Here is a 21,969-nt window from a genome sequence, read left to right as displayed (position 1 = left end):
CAGCTGCAGGCTAGTGATATGGCTATATCCATATGCACCAGCTGGATATTAGCCCTAGCCATAGGTATTTAAACTGAAATCCACCAAAGAATTTAAGGAACAGGACTGACTTTGTTACTTACTCTCAGGTTAAGAGCCAATGGCCAGGCAAACCTCAGAACAAACTTGAGGTCCCAACTAAATAGCCAGCAGGAACTTAAGGCTGTTCCTCCTCTCTGGCTCAAACAGCTATCATTTCATGCATTCATTTTCTCAGTCAACTTTAAGGATGCCTATCATGTGGCAAAAGGAATATAGCAGAGTGTTTAAGAGCAAAGGCTCTGGAGGCAAACTGCCTGGGTTCAAATTCCAGCTCCATTAACAGCATGGCCTTGAGCCAGTTACTTAACCTCTAGGTGCCTCAGTTTCCAAATCTGCCAAATAGGGACGATTACAGTAATTATATAATAGGCTTAAATGAGTTAATAGACATAAAGCACACGGAACAGAGTCTAGCACATACCCAAACAATGCTAGCTAGGATATTACCAAGCCACATACAGGATGCTGGGAATACAAAGATGACTAAGAGATGACTAAGGCTCCTGCTCTTGAGGAGTCTGTAGTCTAGTTGGGGAGACAGACATGCACACATAGAATTACAAAATATGGGAAGTGCTACAATGGAAGGGAGCACGGGACAGTGGAGGAACAGAGCTGCAGGACCCATGAATTTTGGCTCGGAAAGTCACAAAAAGCTTTGCAGAGGAGGGCACATCTGCAATAGGTACTGAAAGTCTAGTGGGAGTTCCACAGGTAGAGAAAAGAAAATTCATTATTCTGTGAGGCAGTGGTTTTCTTAAAGTGTCTTAAATTATTTTCCCTGAACTCATGTTTTCCCAAATATCTTACCTGGAAGCCCAAATATCTTACCTGGAATTGGGGGTGGGAACTAAAAAGCCCACCAATTTGGATCCCTTTACCTTTTACATGGCCCCTGAGATACTTCTGCAGGAATCCCAGGGCTCTACTGAATACTCTTTGGAAACCACTGCCACAGGCAAAGGGCAGTCACTGGCATGCTGAGCAGGGGAGTAACACATGGGATTAACACATCATATTGGGTGTGTTAATTAAGATTAACAGCCCTACTGTCACTGCCCCAATTGTTCACATTGTTCAATTGTTCACTGCCCCAACACTTCACATTGATTATTATAAAAGCCCACTCACTGGTGTTGATACGTTCACATACGCTTTCTCATCTAATATACCTTCCGTGCTGCTATATACTAGTACTGTTTCCAAAACATACAAACAGGAAGATGTCACTCCCCTGCCTTAAAAACTTGCAATGCCTTAGTGTAAAATGGATCTTTCAGCATGGCATCAAAGGCCTCTCACAATCTGACCACACTCTACCATTCTGGTCTCACCTCTCACCATTCCCTACTCATACGTCCTCTGCTCTATCCATAGGAAATGTCTTATTCTGCCCTGAATACATCACACTGTTTTCTTATTGCCTTCACATCTTTTCAATTGTTGTTCCCTCTGCCTAGAATGTCTCTTCTCAAGGTTCCTACTCATCTCTCAAGACCCAACTCAAAAGTCACCTCCTGTGTGAAGCCTTTCGCATCTATAGCAGTATATATAGTGTAGAGGACTATGGATCCAGACTACCTGGGTTCAGATCAGGGCTGACACTTAGCTGATACTCACTGGTACAGCCATGCCAAGTGTTAAAACACTGAAATATTTTTATACTGGTTGGCAAGCAGTTTGCTGCCCTGAGCCTCTCAACTGTCCTCCCTCAGGACCTACCAGCCTTCCCCAGGATCCAAGGGTAAAAGCCTGGATCAGCATGGGGCCTCCAAGATCATGGCTCCGGGGCTACGGCCACATCCATTCTGATTATAGAGTAGGTATATTCTTTGAACAGACTCCTAGTTCCCAAATCCTAGCTCTGCCTCTCATTAGCCAAACATGGGAAGTTATTTCTTATCTGTACAATAGGGATAATAGTGCTGATCTCATAGGGTTGTTGTGAAGATTGAGTTAATAGACAAAGTGTTTAGTTCACTGTCTAAGCACTCAATAAATGCTAGCCATTATTATTACGTATTCTTTCTCATTGTCATCCCTGCCATTTACTTAATGCTTTCTCTGTCCCAAGAAATATCAGTGCCTTGTCCAAATTCACACAACTGTTTATAGGGTTCTTCCTCAGCACACAGAGGTTTCTCCATCAGTAGTGGTGCTAGAATTTCTAGGCCGCAGGGTCTTAGGAGTGGTTGGGAAGAGTATGCTCATTTGCAAGCATACTTTTTCTATTGGATTGCATGTTATACATCAGTAAAAATTCACAGTTTTCTAAAGTCACTTTTATTCACAATTTTTTATAAAATTGAGAAAGTATCAAATATGCATTTTATTTGTATTGGGGAAGGAGGCTGTGGGGGCCTTCCTCCTCAGAGAAGAGCACAATTGTATATCTGAGTCCCCTGTTATACACATGGACAGTTACTTTCACTACTCTGTTCTCTGGGTCAGTGCTTTCCAAATCCTGTTCCAATGAGCTCCCTTGGGGGGCCAACCTTGCTGAGGGGGCTGCAAGGAGCAGGGGTGGAATGGGGTCAGGCAAGAAGTGGGTCCACACCACCGCCTGCTGCAATCAGAATAATTTCACATTAGTCTGTTTTGTGATACTGGGCTTTCAGGTAAGCTGTCTTTGGAAGAAAGGGTACTGTGATGAAGAAAAGTGAAATAAAATACTTTAAAACCATGGCTCTAGAAACCCTTTAGGCAGCCAGGCCCCTAAGATGTCAAGATGTTAAAGGATTCATAACGGCAGGTATGTAGCAGTTTTGTCACAGAGTTTCCCACAGCCCTAGTTTACACCTTCCTCCTGAGCTGACCCTGTGCTTTTAACTCCTTATCCCTGGGACTTTCCTGGTGGTCCACTGGTTAAGAATCTGCCTTCCAATGCAGGGGACGGGGGTTCGATCCCTGGGCAGGGAACTAAGATCCCACATGCCACGGGGCAACTAAGCCCATGCGCCGCAATTACTGAGCCCACACACTCTGGGGCCCATGTGCCACAACTAAAGAGAAGCCCGCGTACTGCATGAAGAGCCCACATCCTGCAACTAAGACCCGATGCAGCCAAAAATAAAATAAATAAATAAGTATGTTTTTTAAAATCCCTACTCCTTCTTCCCCACCGCCCACAAATGTTTACCAAGTGTCCAAGCTTCTTCATGTAGAGGGCCAGGAGGAAGGAGCCAGCAGCTAGCTTGGAAGCCCTCTCCTGGACATAGTCGTATTCCTGCAGGGTCATTTCACAGATGAAGCGGGATAAGGTCAGTGTCTTCATGCTGGCATGGACACACTAAAGGCAGGAAGAAGACTGGCTCAGCAATCAATTCAGAACACTGGCACCAAGCAGAAAACCCCCTGCACTCACTCACTCCTGTTATCCCACCTTGGGCCTAAATGGCTCTCTGCCTGAACAATGTACCTCTTTTGCCAACATGACTCACACTAAGGACCCTGCCCCCAAAGCACAGAATCTTTAGGAGGGGGGATTATGAAATTGGCAATGGTATTTGCCATTTTCAGGGTTTTAAACCAAATTATCAAGTGTGATTGTGGTACCCTCCACCTCCCCTTTCTGTACATGCCATCCTTTGGAGAGCCGAAGGCCTCCAACTGTTGACTTTTCACTGGGTTCCAGACTAGGAGGTATTTCATGCTCCAAAAGAACTCCTTCCCTTTTCTTGTTTGAATATATGTGTGTGTGTGTGTATACACACATGCACACACACACACAAATCCTACAACAAGACACACTTGTATAATACAAAGTGACTTCCCCTGTAACCAATATTCAGGTGAAGGAAGAGAACTTTGACAGCATCTCCCCTAAACTTCCCAAGTGTCCCTTCCTGATCGAAGAATCTTCTTCCCCTCCCCTACTCTGCCCTCACCTCAAAACTTTATAGGCATACCATGGAAATATGCAATTCTCTTCCCCCCACACTCCATAAAGATTGCCAATCTAGGAGGGTGGACTGAAGAAGAAATTCCCCTGTCCCCAGTTGTCCCTTTCCCTTTTCCTACCACTCAAGCAGCCACTCTGGGAATGGAGGGGACTAACCCAGCAGTGGTAAAATGAAGATGTACCTGCCCTGTCTTACCTTAGCATATCTGCGCAGAAAATGATAGGCGATGGGAATGTTGATATCAAATTTGAGGGTTTTTAGGATGCTGATTTCCATGGCGAGCATCTCATCTCGCTTATAAATATCATCACAGATGTACAGGAAGTCATCCACACAAGGTGGGCTGGGCTCCTATGGGTGGAGAGGAGAGGCAGTCACAACCAGGCAAAGACAGCCCACTCCTCTCTGCTTGGAGATGAAAGGCAGGGGAGGAGAGGGGTGAAGGATAGGAGGTAATAACATTCCCTGGCATGAACCTTCAGGGTAGCTCTGAGAGCCAGCTTCTGGTTTTTGAGTAGTACATCTGAAAAAAAAAAATCAGAGATAGGAGGAGAGAGGATAGGGCCTCTTGTGGTAGATTCTTATAGCACTGGAAGCGGCATAATATGGCACAGGGACTGGAAGCAATGATCTCTCTTCTAATGAGAGAGAGCCAGAAATGGGAAATCTAAGGCCTACTCTTGGGGGAACAGAGGGAAGGAGACCACAGGAAGGGAGCTAGAGACGGAAAATAAGCCCGCACTTTGTTTTCTTGTCTAAGGAATGAATAAAGATGTTTGGGAGGGGGCACTGCCGGGGTAATAGGCAGTGAGAGACAGAGAGAGATAGGCACAGAGGGAACCTAAGCAGAGACTGAAGACTAAGGGATGGGAGATGTGCAAGGGGGCTAGACTGGGAAGGTCCAAGCCAAGCCAAGGGTGAGAAGAAACCCCCCCTCCACAATCTGGGGCACCTTTCCATGTCCTGCCCTCTGCAGGTTGAACCTTAGTTTGGGGGAAAGGACTAGGAGGCGGGAAGACCCCTGAATCTTTTCTCTAGCTGCACCTCACTGCCCACCCCAGCCTTCTTCTCACACCTTTATTTTCAGATCACAAACTGGACCAACCCTCTGGGTTTGCAGACAGGGAAATTGAGGCCCAGAGAGAGGAAGTAACTTGCTCAAGGTCACACAGCAACCTAGTGACAAGACCAGGACAAGAAACTCTCCCTTCTACTGCTCTACTCACCAGTGGCTCCTTCCTTTCTTCTCTTCTCATATCATCTCCATACCTCCCCTTGCAAAAGTCTTTCTGTACTTCTCAATCCTGTGAGGGGAAGACACCCCTGCTCCAAAAACTTAGTGGAGGTCCTTTGTCCTGATAACCAGAAGAGGGGTGCTCCTTGTTCCAAAATTTGCTAACGAGAGCACCTTGCACACTCCTTCTCCCTCCTGCTCTTGGTTGTCCAGGAACCCCCAGCTGCTTTTTTAACCCCCTTGAGGCTGAGACAGGGAGCACTTGCTTAAGCCACAAGTACATCCCTAGGTAGGTGGAGGGAGGAGGAGAAAGGGAGAGACGTGAAAAGAGAAAGGAAGGGGAGCAAGGGAATGAACCAGGAAGCCAGTGAGCAGGGAAGGAAATGAGCTAGAGAGGGAAGCAGGGAACAAGGGAGAGAGTGAGGGAGGAGGAAGGGAAAGAGGAAGAAAGGGAAGGAGGAGGCTAGGGAGCAAGGGCAATCAGGAGGGAGGGAGGATGGGAAGGAGGGAGAGAACCAAGGAGAAAAGGAGCCAGGGAGGGAAAGAGGGTGGAAGGGAACAAGCATGAGTGGGTGGGAGGGAGTGACCACGGAAGTGAGAGGGAGCTGAGCAGAGAGGGAGCAGGGAGTGAGGGGGAGCAAGGGAACCAGGGAGCAAGACAGTAGGGAAGGAAGTGAGCCAGAGAGGGAAATGGGGAGAACGAGGGAGGGAGGGAGGGAGGGAGGGAGGGAGGGAGGGAGGGAGGGAGGAAGAAGAGAGAGAAGGAGGACAAAGGAAGGAAACAGGGAAGGAGGGTGTGAGGAAGTTAAGGTGGGGGGAGTCATGGTGCCAGAGTACCATGGAGCAAGGATGGGAGATACAGAGGGAAGGAGCAAGCAGGGAGGGGAGAGAAGGAACCAGCAGAAGAGGAAGGGTGAGGGAGGAGGGGAGGAGGAAGCAAAGGAGGAGGGAGGGGAGCACACACTAGATAAGCAACAGGGAGGAGAGGGAAGGAGGAGGAAGGGAGAGAGGATGTGACAGAGGGAAGAGCATTAGCTAGGGAAGGAGAGAAGAGAGTGAACAAAGGAAAGGGACAGGAAGGGAGGAAGGGAGGGAGGGTGGAAGAGAGGAGGGTGGAGTAGGAGGGAAGGCGTGATGGGGTGGGTAGGTGGGTGGGAAGGCATGGAGGAGTGAGGGATAGAACCAGGGTGGAAGGGAGAGGGTCATGGAAGGAGGGATCAAGTGAGGAGGGGAAGGAGTGAGCAAGAGAAGGATAGAGAAAAGGAGAGTTAGAAAGAGCAACAGAGAGTGGGTGGGTGGGATGGAGGGAGGGGCCCAGCATGGAGTGAGCAAGTGTACAAAACAGGGATTGAGGGATCAAGGAAGGGATTGAAAGAAGGTTGGAGGGAAGAAGGGAGCTACTGAGCAAGGGCAGAAGTGGAAAAGGGCAGAAGTGGAGCGAGGGTGGAAGTGGAGCAAGGGCAGAAGTGGAGAGAGAGCAGAAGTGAAGAGAGGGTGGAAGTGCAGTGAGGGCCGGAAGTGGAGGGCCGGAAGTGGCGAGAGAGGGAGGCAAGTAAGGAGCAAAGGAGGGGTGGAGTTAGAGAGGGAGGTACTGATCGAGGTAGGAGCTAGTGAGTAAAGGAGAGAATGAAGAAGGGAAACAGAAAGCTAGTTAGGGATAGAGCTGAGTAGGGAACACAAAGACAAATCCACAGTTCTAAAGGTTTTTGTACTCATAAAAGTTGCTACTTCTCTGTTCCTAAACCCTAAGGTTTTATACTATTAGCCTATCTGAAGGAAAAATGAGAGTAGAACAAGAACATTTAGCATCTAAGGAAGAGGAAAGACTCAGATAAAGTAGTTAGATGGATATGGTTATGAAGCAAAGGCCAGCTACTTGCTTTTATACTGCTACTTCAAAAATAACTAATTTACTTGGACTCACTACCATCTACACAAGGCCATTTTCTCTTAAATGTCTCCAGCACCTAGATTTGGAAATGCTTCCTTATATAAGCAATTCAAGACTCCACTAGACAGAGGTGGAGTTGCTGGAAGAAGAAAACGGGGTGGGGACAGAAAATTATGGTCCAGAAGGAAGCTTTAAAAAGAACAATCCATTTAACTAGTAATATGTCCACCTACACACATCTTCAAAGAGGAAAAGGGAGAATTTTGTTGATGCCAGGAAATAAATACACCACCATTTGCACCCAACACCAGTTTCCCTGCTTAGGAAGACAAAAAATCGGTAGGAAAAGTTATTTGTGTGCATGTATGTAATTGTATACACACACAAATATACACATGCGAATGTACACACATGTGTATATATATATGTATATACATGTATATAATATATACATACACATCACACACATGCATGCATACACACATATACATACATATGTAAATGCACATACATACATACATACATATATATCTGGCTTGGATAGAAACCGATTGATTAGTTTTCTCCAGGTCCTATGGACTCAGGCTCACCTCAAATTTTGCTGCAATCAGAAAAGCAGTGGAACCAAGGAGTTGTAGCTTGTCCCTCTTGCATATTACCTCCATAAGGTAGTGATCTACCAGCTTCACTGCCAAGTACAGGGTCTCATGACTCATCTCAAAGGTCATCTGGAGGAACACACAAACAGGGCAGGAATCCACATATTGTCCAACTCCAAAGGCACATCCAGATAGGTGTAACTACCTGGTCTGTGGTATTGAGGACAGTGGTGCTACCAGGCCTGGCCAGCTGAAACTCTGCTATGAATGCAAGAACTCATTCAGTTAGGGGTCTGGCTACATCTCTAGTGCCTTTGAGGACCCTGGCATTATCCATCCCTACACATTTGGGTAAGTGACCAATCTTACATCAGAGGGAGATGCTCTGCCTTCTCTATGAGCACCTTGAGTGAACACACCCTCTCTCTTTCATCTCCAAAACTTAGATTCTTGCTTTCCCCATTTGCTACTTTGTAGTGTAAACCCTGAAGGTTGACTTTTTGTAATGCAAGTGCCTGACTTAAGCTCTGATTGCCAAAGCATCCACTTCAAAGAGGCATTCAGATAATAGGGAGACATCTTCAAGATGTCAGAGGAGTAAGACGTGGAGATCACCTTCCTCCCCACAAATACATCGAAAATACATCTACATGTGGAACAACTCCTACAGAACAGCTATTGAATGCTGGCAGAAGACCTCAGACTTCCAAAAAGGCAAGAAACTCCCCACGTACCTGGGTAGGGCAAACAGAAAAAAGAAAAAAAAAGACAATAGAATAGGGACGGGACCTGCACCTCTGGGAGGGAGCTGTGAAGGAGGAAAAGTTTCCACACACTAGGAAGCCCCTTCACTGGCGGAGACGGGATGTGGGTGGGTGGGGAGGACGCTTCGGAGCCACAGAGGAGAGCGCAGCAACAGGGGTGCAGAGGACAAACCAGAGTGATCCCCGCACAGAGGATCGGTGCCAACCAGCACTCACCAGCCTGACATGCTTCTCTACTCACCCGCCAGGGTGGGTGGGGACTAGGAGCAGAGGCTCCGGTGGGTCAGATCCCAGGGAGAGGACTGGGGTTGGCTGAGGGAACACAGCCTGAATGGGGCTAGTGCGCCACAGCTAGCAGGGAGGGAGTCCGGGAAAAGGTCTGGAACTGCCTAAGAGGCAAGAGACCATTGTTTCAGGGTGCGCGAGGAGAGGAGATTCAGAACACTGCTTAAAAGAGCTTCAGAGATGGGCACAAACCGCAGGCAACCACCGCAGACAACAGAGATGGGCATGAACTGCTAACGCTGCTCCTGAAGCCACCAAAACTCCTGTGTGCAAGCACAGATCACTATCCACAGCTCCCCTCCAAGAAGCCTATGCAGCCCACCACTGCCAGCGTCCTGTGATCCAGGGAAAACTTCCCCAGGAGAACATAAAACACACCTCAGGCTGTTGCAATGTCACTCGGGCCTCTGCCTCCACAGGCTCACCCCGCCTTCTATACACCTCCCTCCCCGCAGCCTGAGGAGGCAGAGCCCGCGAATCAGCCACTCCTCTTTTTTTTTTTTTAACATCTTTATTGGCGTACAATTGCTTTACAATGGTGTGTTAGTTTCTGCTTTATAACAAAGTGAATCAGTTATACATATACATATGTTCCCATATCTCTTCCCTCTTGCATCTCCCTCCCTCCCACCCTCCCTATCCCACCCATCCAGGTGGTCACAAAGCACTGAGCTGATCTCCCTGTGCCATGAGGCTGCTTCCCACTAGCTATCTATTTTACGTTTGGTAGTGTATATATGCCCATGCCACTCTCTCACTTTGTCAGAGCTTACCCTTGCCCCTCCCCGTATCCTCAAGTCCATTCTCTAGTAGGTGTGTGTCTTTATTCCTGTCTTACCCCTAGGTTCTTCATGACCTTTTTTTTTTCTTAAATTCCATATATATGTGTTAGCATACATTATTTGTTTTTCTCTTTCTGACTTCACTCTGTATGACAGACTCTATCTAGGTCCATCCACCTCATTACAAATAGCTCAATTTTGTTTCTTTTTATGGCTGAGTAATATTCCACTGTATATATGTGCCACAACTTCTTTATCCATTCATCTGATGATGGACACTTAGGTTGCTTCCATCTCCTGGCTATTGTAAATAGAGCTGCAATGAACATTTTGCTACATGACTCTTTCTGAATTATAGTTTTCTCAGGGTATATGCCCAGTAGTGGGATTGCTGGGTCGTATGGTAGTTCCCCTTTAACCCCCTCCTGTCGACACCAGAGGGCAACCTATATGCAGAGGCAGGGCCAAATCTGAAGCTGAGCTCCAGGAGCTGTGCAAACAAAGAAGAGAAAAGGAATTTTTTCCTTGCAGCCTCAGAAGCAGCAGATTAAACCTCCACAATCAACTTGATGTACCCTGTATCTCTGGAACACCTGAACAGACAATGAATCACCCAAAATTGAGGCAGTGGACTTTGGGAATGAAGAGGAAATAGGCAGTCTACCTGAAAAAGAATTCAGAATAATGATAGCAAAGATGAACAATCTTGGAAATAGAATGTTACAAGAGACAAGGAAGGACACTACATAATGATCAAGGGATCAATGCAAGAAAAAGATATAAAAATTATAAATATATATGCACCCAACATAGGAGCACCTCAATACATACGGCAACGGCTAACAGCCATAAAAGGAGAAATCGACAGTAAAATTGACAATCATAGTAGGGGACTTTAACACCCCACCTTCAACAATGGAAACATCATCCAAAAAGAAAATAAATAAGAAACAAAAGCTTTAAATGATACATTGAACAAGATGGACTCAATTGATATTTACAGGACATTCCATCCAAAAACAACAGAATACACATTCTTCTCAAGTGCTCATGGAACATTCTCCAGGGTAGAGCATATATTGGGTCACAAATCAAGCCCTGGTAAATTTAAGAAAATTGAAATCGTATCAACTATCTTTTCTGACCACAATGCTATGAGACTAGATATCAATTACAGGAAAAGATCAGTAAAAAATACACACACATGGAGGCTAAACAATACACTACTTAATAACCAAGTGATCACTGAAGAAATCAAAGAGGAAATCAAAAAATACCTAAAAACAAATGATAATGAAGACACGACGACACAAAACCTATGGGATGCAGCAAAAGCAGTTCTAAGAGGGAAATTTATAGCAATACAATCCTACCTTAAGAAACAGGAAACATCTCAAATAAACAACCTAACCTTGCACCTAAAGCAATTGAGAAAGGAGAACAAAAAAAGCCCAAAGTTAGCAGAAGGAAAGAAATCATGAAGATCAGATCAGAAATAAATGAAAAAGAAATGAAGGAAACGAAAGCAAATATCAAAAAAACTAAAAGCTGGTTTTTTAAGAAGATAAACCAAATGGATAAACCATTCCCTGGATTCATCAGGATAAAAAGGGAGAAGACTCAAATCAATAGAATTAGAAATGAAAAAGGAGAAGTAACAACTGACACTGCAGAAATGCAAAGGATCATGAGAGACTACTACAAGCAAATCTATGCCGAAAAAATGGACAACCTGGAAGAAATGGACAAATTCTTAGAAATGCACAACATGCCGAGACTGAACCAGGAAGAAATAGGAAATATGCACAGACCAACCACAAGCACTGAAATTGAAACTGTGATTAAAAATCTTCCAACAAACAAAAGCCCAGGTCCAGATGGCTTCACAGGCGAATTCTATCAAACATTTAGAGAAGAGCTAACACCTGTCCTTCTCAAACACTTCCAAAATGTAGCAGAGGGAGGAACACTCCCAAACTCATTCTATGAGGCCACCATCACCCTACCAAAACCAGACAAAGATGTCAAAGAGAAAGAAAACTAAAGGCCAATATCACTGATGAACATAGATGCAAAAATCCTCAACAAAATACTAGCAAACAGAATCCAACAACACATTAAAAGGATCATACACCACGATCAAGTGGGGTTTATTTCAGGAATGCAAGGATTCTTCAATATATGGAAATCAATCAATGTGATAAACCATATTAACAAATTGAAGGAGAGCAACCATATGATAATCTCAATAGATGCAGAGAAAGCTTTCGACAAAATTCAACACCCATTTATGATAAAAACCCTGAAGAAAGTAGGCATAGAGGGAACTTTCCTCAACATAATAAAGGCCATATATGACAAACCCACAGACAACATCATCCTCAATGGTTTAAAACTGAAACCATTTCCACTAAGCTCAGGAACAAGACAAGGTTGCCCACTCTCACCACTCTTATTCAACATAGTTTTGGAAGTTTTAGCCCCATCAATCAGAGAAGAAAAAGAAATAAAAGGAATCCAAATTGGAAAAGAAGAAGTAAAGCTGTCACTGTTTGCAGATGACATGATACTATACATACAGAATCCTAAAGATGCAACCAGAAAACAACCAGAGCTAATCAAGGAATTTGGTTAAGTAGCACTACACAAAATTAATGCACAGAAATCTCTGGCATTCCTATACACTAATGATAAAATATCTGAAAGTGATATTAAGAAAACACTCCCATTTACCACTGCAACAAAAAGAGTAAAATATCTAGGAATACACCTACCTAAGGAGATAAAAGACCTGTATGCAGAAAATTATAAGACACTGATGAAAAAGTTTAAAGGTGATACAATAGATGGAGAGATATACCATATTCTTGGATTGGAAGAATCAACATTGTGAAAATGCCTTTACTACCCAAAGCAATCTACAGATTCAATGCAATCCCTATCAAACTACCAATGGCATTTTTCACAGAACTAGAACAAAAAATTTCACAATTTGTATGGAAACACAAAAGACCCTGAATAGCCAAAGCAATCTTGAGAAAGAAAAATGGAGCTGGAGGAATCAGGCTCCCTGACTTCAGACTATCCTACAAAGCTACAGTAATCAAGACAGTATGCTACTGGCACAAAAACAGAAATATAGATCAATGGAACAGGATAGAAAGCCCAGAGATAAACCCACACACATACAGTCGCCTTATCTTTGATAAAGGAGGCAAGAATACACAGCGGAGAAAAGACAGCCTCTTCAATAATTGGTGCTGGGAAACCGGACAGATACATGTAAAACTATGAAATTAGAACACTCCCTAACACCATACACAAAAATAAACTCAAAAGGTATTAAAGACCTAAATGTAAGGCCAGACACTATCAAACTCTTAGAGGAAAACATAGGCAGAACACTCTATGACATAAATCACAGCAAGATCCTTTTGACCCACCTCCTAGAGTAATGGAAATAAAAACAAAAATCAACAAATGGGGCCTAATGCAACTTAAAGGCTTTTGCACAGCAAAGGGAACCATAAACAAGACCAAACGAGAACCCTCAGAATGGGAGAAAATATTTGCCAATGAAGCAACTGACAAAGGATTAATCTCCAAAATTTACAAGCAGCTCATGCAGCTCAATATCAAAAAACAAACAACCCAATCCAAAAATGGGTTGAAGACCTAAACAGACATTTATCTAAAGAAGATTTACAGATTGCCAACAAACACATGAAAGAATGCTCAACATCATTAATCATTAGAGACACGCAAATCAAAACTACAATTAGATAGCATCTCATATCGGTCAGAATGGCCATCATCAAAAATTCTAGAAACAGTAAATGCTGGAGAGGATGTGGAGAAAAGGGAACCCTCTTGCACTGTTGGTGGGAATGTAAATCCATACAGCCACTATAAAGAACAGTATGGAAGTTCCTTAAAAAACTAAAAATAGAACTACCATACGACCCAGCAATCCCACTACTGGGAATATACCCTGAGAAAACCATAATTCAAAAAGAGTCATGGACCAAAATGTTCATTGCAGCTCTATTTACAATACCTAGGACACCGAAGCAACCTAAGTGTCCATCAACAGATGAATGGATAAAGAAGATGTGGCACATATATCCAATGGAATATTACTCAGGCATACAAACGATTGAAACTGAGTTATTTGTAGTGAGGTGGATGGACCTAGAGTCTGTCATACAGAGTGAAGTAAGTCAGAAAGAGAAAAACAAATACTGCATGCTAACACATATATATGGAATCTAAGGGAAAAAGAAAAAATGGTCATGAAGAACCAGGGGCAAGATGGGAATAAAGACAGAGAACTATTAGAGAATGGACTTCAGGATATGGGGAGGGGTAAGAGTAAGCTCTGACAAAGTGAGAGAGTGGCATGGACATATATACACTAGCAAATGTAAAATAGATAGCTAGTGGGAAGCAGCCACATAGCACAGGGAGATCAGCTCGGTGCTTTGTGACCACCTAGAGGGGTGGCATAGGGAGGGTGGAATGGAGGGAGACGCAACAGGGAAGAGATATGGAAACATATGTATATGTATAACTGATTCACTTTGTTATAAAACAGAAACTAACACACCGTTGTAAAGCAATTATACTCCAATAAAGATGTTAAAAAAAGAAAAAAAAGAAAATTACAGACCAATATCACTGATGAATATAGATGCAAAAATGCTCAACAAAATACTAGCAAACAGAATCCGACAACACGTTAAAAGGATCATACACCACGATCAAGTGGGATTTATCCCAGGGATGCAAGGATTCTTCAATATATGCAAATCAATCAATGTGATACACCATATTAACGAAGTGAAGACTAAAATCCATATGATCACCTCAATAGATGCAGAAAAAGCTTTTGACAAAATTCAACACCCATTTATGGAAAAACTCTCCAGAAAGTGGGTATAGAGGGAACATACCTCAACATAATAAATGCCACGTATTACAAACCCACAGCAAACATCATTCTCAGTGCTGAAAAACTGAAAGCATTTCCTCTAAGGTCAGGAAAGAGACACGGATGTCCATTCTCACCACTATTATTCAACATACTTTTGGAAGTCCTAGCCACGGCAACCAGAGAAGAAAAAGAAATAAAAGGAATAGAAACTGGAATAGAAAAAGTAAAACTGTCACTGTTTGTAGATGACACGATATTATACATAGAGAATTCTAAAAATGCCACCAGAAAACTACTAGAACTAATCAATGAATTTGGTAAAGCTGCAGGATACAAAATTAATGCACAGAAATCTCTTGCATTCCTATACACTAATGATGAAAAATCTGAAACAGAAATTATGGAAACACTCCCATTTACCATTGCAACAAAAACAATAAAATACCTAGGAATAAACCTACCTAAGGATAGCAAAGACCTGTATGCAGAAAACTGTAAGACACTGATGAAAGAAATTAAAGGTGATATCAACAGATGGAGAGATATATCATGTTCTTGGATTGGAAGAATCAATATTGTGAAAATGCCTTTACTACCCAAAGCAAACTACAGATTCAATGCAATCCCCATCAAATTACCAATGACATTTTTTACGGAACTAGAACAAATCATCTTAAAATTTGTATGGAGACACAAAAGGCTCTGAATAACCAAAGCAGTCTTGAGGGAAAAAAACGGAGCTGGAGGAATCAGACTCCCTTACTTCAGACTATACTACAAAGCTGCAGTAATCAAGACAATACAGTACTGGCACAAAAACAGAAACATAGATCAACGGAATAAGATAGAATGCCCAGAGATTAACCAATGCACCTATGGTCAATTAATCGATGACAAAGGAGGCAAAGATACACAACAGAGAAAAGGCAGTTTCTTCAATAAGTGGTGCTGGGAAAACTGGACAGCTACATGTAAAAGAATGAAATTAGAACACTCCCTAACACCATGCACAAAAATAAACTCAAAATGGATTCGAGACCTAAATGTGACACCAGACACTATAAAACTCTTAGAGGAAAACACAGGAAGAACCCTCTATGACATAAATCACAGCAAGGTCTTTTTTGATCCACCTACTAGAGTAATGGAAATAAAAACAAAAATAAACAAATGGGACCTAATGAAACTTCAAAGCTTTTGCACAGCAAAGGATACCATAAACAAGACAAAAAGACAACCCTCAGAATGGGAGAAAATATTTGCAGACGAATCAATGGACAAAGGATTAATCTTCAAAATATATAAACAGCTCATGCACCTCAACATTAAAGAAACAAACAACCCAATCCAAAAATGGGCAGAAGACCTAAATAGACATTTCTCCAGAGAAGACATACAGATGGCCAAGAAGCACATGAAAAGCTGCTCAACATCACTCATTATTAGAGAAACGCAAATCAAAACTACAATGAGGTATCACCCCACACCAGGTAGAATGTGCATCATCAGGAAATCTACAAACAACAAATGCTGGAGAGGGTGTGGAGAAAAGGGAACCCTCTTGCACTGTTAGTGGGAATGTAAATTGATAACAGCCACTATGGAGAACAGTATGGAGGTTCCTTAAAAAACTAAAAATAGAATTACCATATGATCCAGCAATCCTGCTACTGGGTATATACCCAGAGAAAACCATAATTCAAAAAGACACGTGCACCCCAGTGTTCACTGCAGCACTATTTACAATAGCCAGGTCATGGAAGCAACCTAAATGCCCATCGACAGACGAATGGATAAAGAAGAAGTGGTACATATATACAATGGAATATTACTCAGCCATAAAAAGGAACGAAGTTGAGTCATTTGTTGAGACGTGGATGGATCTAGAGACTGTCATACAGAGTGAAGTAAGTCAGAAAGAGAAAAACAAATACCTTATATTAACACATGTATGTGGAACCTAGAAAAATGGTACAGATGAAGCGGTTTTCAGGGCAGAAGTTGAGACACAGATGTAGAGAACAAACGTATGGACACCAAGGGGGGAAAACCACAGTGGGGTGGGGATGGTGGAGTGCTGAATTGGGCGATTGGGATTGACATGTATACAATGATGTGCATAAAATTGATGTCTAATAAGAACTTGCAGTATAAAAAAATCAAACAAACTAAAAAAACAACTAATACTAAAATTTCTTTGGGTTATTTGTATGGAAATATGTTAATATAAATGTTTCAGACATTACCTGAAATTTCTAAAAATCTTATATGTTCTGTTATAATGTTATAAGTCATAATTCTAGTTATTACTTTAAAATGTATATCTCAGAAATAACTAAATTTCCTTGTCAATTGCATTATTATGAACTTTTATCAAATCTTTAACCATGGTCATTTTTAAGTCTTTTTTGATTACAGACAGTTCTGGCTGTACTCTGATGCTTTTGCAAAAATGTTCCTATAAAAGTGTTTCATCTTCAAGGAATTCATGGAAAAGACTCAGACAAGTACAGGTTTCTGGTAACTGACTATACTGCTGAACTGAATGAAGCAGCATTTTCAGAACTCTAATGGAAAACTGATGAATTCATAAAAGTACTAACAAAAGATGAAGATAAAAAATTAATTTTATGGGACTGAGTGAACTGATGAGGATGATTATAATTTTTGTGACTTTCTGTTTGAATAAAATAAAAATCCCACAAGGACTCAGAGGCAAAAAATATACAAATCAATTTTCACTGCAAAGTAAAGGAGCTGTAACAGCAGAGGATTACTGGACTGAATGTCAATATTATGACATAGTATGAGTGTGTTTCATGTTTGGTAATTGCAATCATTGTTGCTTTTGTTGTGGTCATCCATTTACAATGCTTGGTGGCAGTTTATTTATCTCTTGTAAAAATAAAATACTGTGTGTGTGTGTGTGTGTGTGTGAAAAATTTAAAAATTAAAAAATAAAAAAGTAAATTAAATGAAAAGGAAATAAGAAAAGTCTGAAGTCAATAATCTAATCTTCCACCTCAAACTACGAAAAGAAGAGCAACTTAAACCCAAAGCAAGAAAAAGGAAACAATAAAAATTAGCGTAGATATCAATAAAACTGAAAACAGAAAACAAATAAAAGCAAAACCTGGTTCTTTGTAAATATCAATAAAAATGATAAACTCCCAGCAAGACTGATAAACAAAAAGAGAGAACACACACATTACCAAATATCAAGAATGAAAGCATAATCAGGAAATGCTATGAACATAAATACAACAACTTAAATGAAAGGACCAATTCTTTGAAAACCACAAAGTTCCAAATTTCATCTGACATGAATAGATAACTTGAATAATCTCATAACTATTAAAGAAATTATATTCTTAGATAAAATTCTTCAGAGAAAAGAAAAAACTTCAGGCCCAGATGGTTTCACATGTGAATTCTACCAAACATTTAAAGAATGAATAACATAAATTCTACACATCTCTTCTAGAAAAGAGAAGAGAAGGGAATACTTCCCAAATTATATTTTTAACATCTTTATTGGAGTATAATTGCTTTACAATGTTTTGTTACTTTCTGCTGTATAACAAAGTGAATCAGCTATATGTATAGATATATCCCCATATTCCCTCCCTCTTACATCTCCCTCCAACTCTCCCTATCCCACCCATCTAGGTGGTGACAAAGCACCAAGTTGATCTCCCTCTGGAATGCAGCTGCTTCCCACTAGCTATCTATTTTACATTTGGTAGTGTATATAGGTCAATGCTATTCTCTCACTGCATCCCAGCTTACCCTTCCCACTCCCCGTGTCCTCAAGTCCATTCTCTACGTCTGGGTCTTCATTCCTGTCCTGCCCTTAGGTTCTTCAGAACCTTATTTTTTTTGCTTACATTCCATATATATGTTTTAGCATATAGTATTTGTTTTTCTCTTTATGACTTACTTCACTCTGTAAGACAGACTCTAGGTCCATCAATCTCACTACAAACAACTCAATTTCATTTTTTATGGCCGAGTTAATATTCCACTGTATATAAGTGCCACAACTTCTTTATCCATTCATCTGTCAATGGACACTTAGGTTGCTTCCATATCCTGGCTACTGTAAATAGAGCTGCAGTGAACATAGTGGTATATGACTCTTTTTGAATTATGGTTTTCTCGGGGTATATGCCCAATAGTGGGATTGCTGGGTCATATGGAGTTCTATTTTTAGGTTTCTAAGGAACCTGCATAGTGTTCTCCATAGTGGCTGTATCAGTTTACATTCCCACCAACAGTACAAGAGGGTTCCCTTTTCTCCACACCCTCTCCAGCATTTATTGTTTCTAGATTTTTTGATGATGGCCATTCTCACTGGTGTGAGGAGATACCTCATTGTAGTTTTGATTTGTATTTGTCTAATGATTAGTGATGTTGAGCATCCTTTCATGTTTGGTCACAATCTGTAAATCTCCTTTGGAGAAATGTCTATTTAGGTCTTCTTCACATTTTTGGATTGGGTTGTTCGTTGTTTTGATATTGAGCTGCATGAGCTGCTTGTATATTTTGGAGATTAATCCTTTGTCAGTTGCTTCCTTTGCAAATATTTTCTCCCATTCTGAGGGTCATCTTTTCATCTTCTTTATGATTTCTTTTGCTGTTCAAAAGCTTTTAAGTTTCATTAGGTCCCATTTGTTTGTTTTTATTTCCATTTCTCTAGGGGGTGGGTCAAAAAGGATCTTGCTGTGATTTATGTCATAGAGTGTTCTGCCTATGTTTTCCATTAAGATTTTTATAGTGTCTGGCCTTACATTTAGGTCTTTAATACCTTTTGAGTTTATTTTTGTATACGGTGTTAGGGAGTGTTCTAATTTCATTCTTTTACATGTAGCTGTCCAGTTTTCCCTGCACCATTTGTTGAAGAGGCTGTCTTTCCACCATTGTATAGTTTGGATCTGTCCTGGAGAATGTTCCACGAACACCTGAGAAGAAAGAGTATTCTGTTGTTTTTGGATGGAGTGTCCTATAAATATCAATTAAGTCCATCTTCTTTAATGTATCATTTAAAGTTTGTGTTTCCTTATTTATTTTCATTTTGGATGATCTGTCCATTGGTGAAACTGGGGTGTTAAAGTCCCCTACTATCATTGTGTTACTGTCGATTTCCCCTTTTATGGCTGTTAGCATTTGCCTTACTTACTGAGGTGTTCCTATGCTGGGTGCATAAATATTTACAATTGTTATATCTTCTTCTTGGATTGATCCTTTGATCATTATGTAGTGTCCTTCTTTGTCTCTTGTAATAGTCTTTGTTTTAAAGTCTATTTTGTCTGATATGAGAATTGCTACTCCAGCTTTCTTTTGATTGTCATTTGCATGGAATATCTTTTTCCATCCCCTCTCTTTCAGTCTGTATCTATCCCTAGGTCTGAAGTGGGTCTCTTGTAGACAGCATATATAAATGGGTCTTGTTTTTGTATGCATTCAGCCAGTCTATGTCTTTTGGTTGGAGCATTTAATCCATTTACCTTTAAGGTAGTTATCAATATGTATGTTCCTATTACCATTTTCTTAATTGTTTCAGGTTTGTTATTGTAGGTCTTTTCCTTCTCTTGTGTTTCCTGCCTAGAGAAGTTCCTTTAATGTTTGTTGTAAAGCTGGTTTGGTGTTGCTGAATTCTCTTAGCTTTTTCTTGTCTGTAAAGGTTTTAATTTCTCTGTCGAATCTGAATGAAATCCTTGCTGGGTAATCTTGTTTGTAGGTTTTCCCCTTTCATCACTTTAAATATGTCCTGCCGCTCCCTTCTGGCTTGCAGAGTTTCTGCTGAAAGATCAGCTGTTAACCTTATGGGGATTCCCTTGTATGTTATTTTTTGCTTTTCCCTTGCTGCTTTTAATATTTTTATTTTGTATTTAATTTTTGATAGTTTTGTTAATATGTGTCTTGGCATGTCTCTGCTTGGATTTATCCTGTATGGGACTCTCTGCGCTTCCTAGATGTGACTATTTCTTTTCCCATGTTAGGGAAGTTTTCAACTATAATCTCTTCAAATATTTTCTCAGTCCCTTTCTTTTTTCTCTTCTTCTTCTGGGACTCCTATAATTCAAATGTTGGTATGTTTAATATTGTCCCAGAGGTCTCTGAGACTGTCCTCAATTCTTTTCATTCTTTTTTCTTTATTCTGCTCTGCTGTAGTTATTTCCTCTATTTTATCTTCCAGGTCACTTATCCGTTCTTCTGCCTCAGTTATTCTGCTATTGATTCCTTCTAGAGAAATTTTAATTTCATTTATTTTGTTGTTTTTCATTGTTTGCTCTTTAGTTCTTCCAGAAAGAACTAAAGAACTAAAGAACCAGAAAAATACAGTACACAAATATTTTTAAAAAGAACACTACAGACCAACATCTACCATAAACATAGATGCAAAAATCCTCAACAAAATATTAGAATATAAGATTTGCAATACATAAGAATAATACTCCAGAACCAAGTGGAGCTTATCCCAGGAATATGAGCCTGCTTCAATATTTAAAAATCAATATAATCCACCACGTATTGTCAAAACAAAATCAGTAGATGCAGGAAAAAAGTGTTTGACAAATTTAACATTGTCATGATAAATATATATCACCAAACTAAGAATGGAAAGTAAATTTCTCAACCTGATCAAAGGTAGCAGCAAAAACTCTACAGTTAAGATCATACAAATGGTGAAAGATTAACTGCTTTATTCCGAAGATCAGGGACAAGACAAGGTTGTCCACTCTTACTGATTCTATCAACATCATAATGAAGTCCTGCACAGTGCAATAAAACACAAAAATGAAGTTAAATGTATACAGACTGGAAAGGGATCAAAATGTCTCCATCTGCAAATGACATAACTGTCTATGTAGATAACTTCAAGAAATCTACCAAAAAAAGAACTCCTAAGATTTAATAAGTGAGTTTTAGCAAGATCATAGAAAACAAGGTCAACACACAAATATCAATATTTCATATTGGCACTGTACAAATGGAAACCAAAAAAATTTTAAAATACCATTTACGATAGCTACAAAAAAGAAAATATTTGGGTATAAATCTAACAAAACATGTACAGGATCTGTATGTTTTTTAAAAAAAAAAATCAAAGAAAATCTAAATACATGAGAGACATACTACATTCATGGTTCATGGGTTGGAAGATTCAACATAGAAAAAAATGTTGATTCTATTCAAATTCACCTATAAATGTGTATTGGGGGTCCCCAAGACCACCCCCAGGTACAATGATTCCTAGGATGACTCACAGGACTCAGCACATAGTCACATTCATGGCTATGATTTATTATAGCAAAAGATACAAAGCAAAGAGAAAAGGAGCATGGGCAAAAATTGGTGAAAACCAGAAGCAAGCTTCCAAGAGTCCTATTCCCGCAGAGTCTCTCAGGATGCAGTTAATTCCTCCAGCAATAAGCTGGAACAATACGTGTAAAGTGTTGTGTAACAGGGAAGCTCATTAATGACTCAGTGCCTA

At 40.8% G+C, this 21,969-nt stretch overlaps 1 protein-coding gene across 1 annotated transcript in view; it reads right to left on the bottom strand.

Annotated features, from left to right (window-relative positions):
* CCNB3 (cyclin B3) overlaps positions 1-21,969 on the bottom strand; it is a 55,498-nt gene that overhangs the window by 778 nt on the left and 32,751 nt on the right. The window contains exons 8-10 of the mRNA XM_029240176.1: positions 7,699-7,836; positions 4,179-4,334; positions 3,221-3,370 (exon numbers count right to left, since the gene is read on the bottom strand). Coding sequence (XP_029096009.1) covers positions 3,221-3,370; positions 4,179-4,334; positions 7,699-7,836 — 444 coding nt within the window. The remainder of the gene's footprint in view (positions 1-3,220; positions 3,371-4,178; positions 4,335-7,698; positions 7,837-21,969) is intronic.

The sequence above is a fragment of the Monodon monoceros genome, unplaced genomic scaffold (genome assembly GCF_005190385.1).
Source record: "Monodon monoceros isolate NGI ecotype Baffin Bay Population unplaced genomic scaffold, NGI_Narwhal_1 Super_Scaffold_22, whole genome shotgun sequence".
Classification (NCBI taxonomy): Eukaryota; Metazoa; Chordata; class Mammalia; order Artiodactyla; family Monodontidae; genus Monodon; species Monodon monoceros.
Note: the sequence above shows the minus strand (reverse complement) of the source record. Positions and strands in the feature narration are given on the sequence as shown.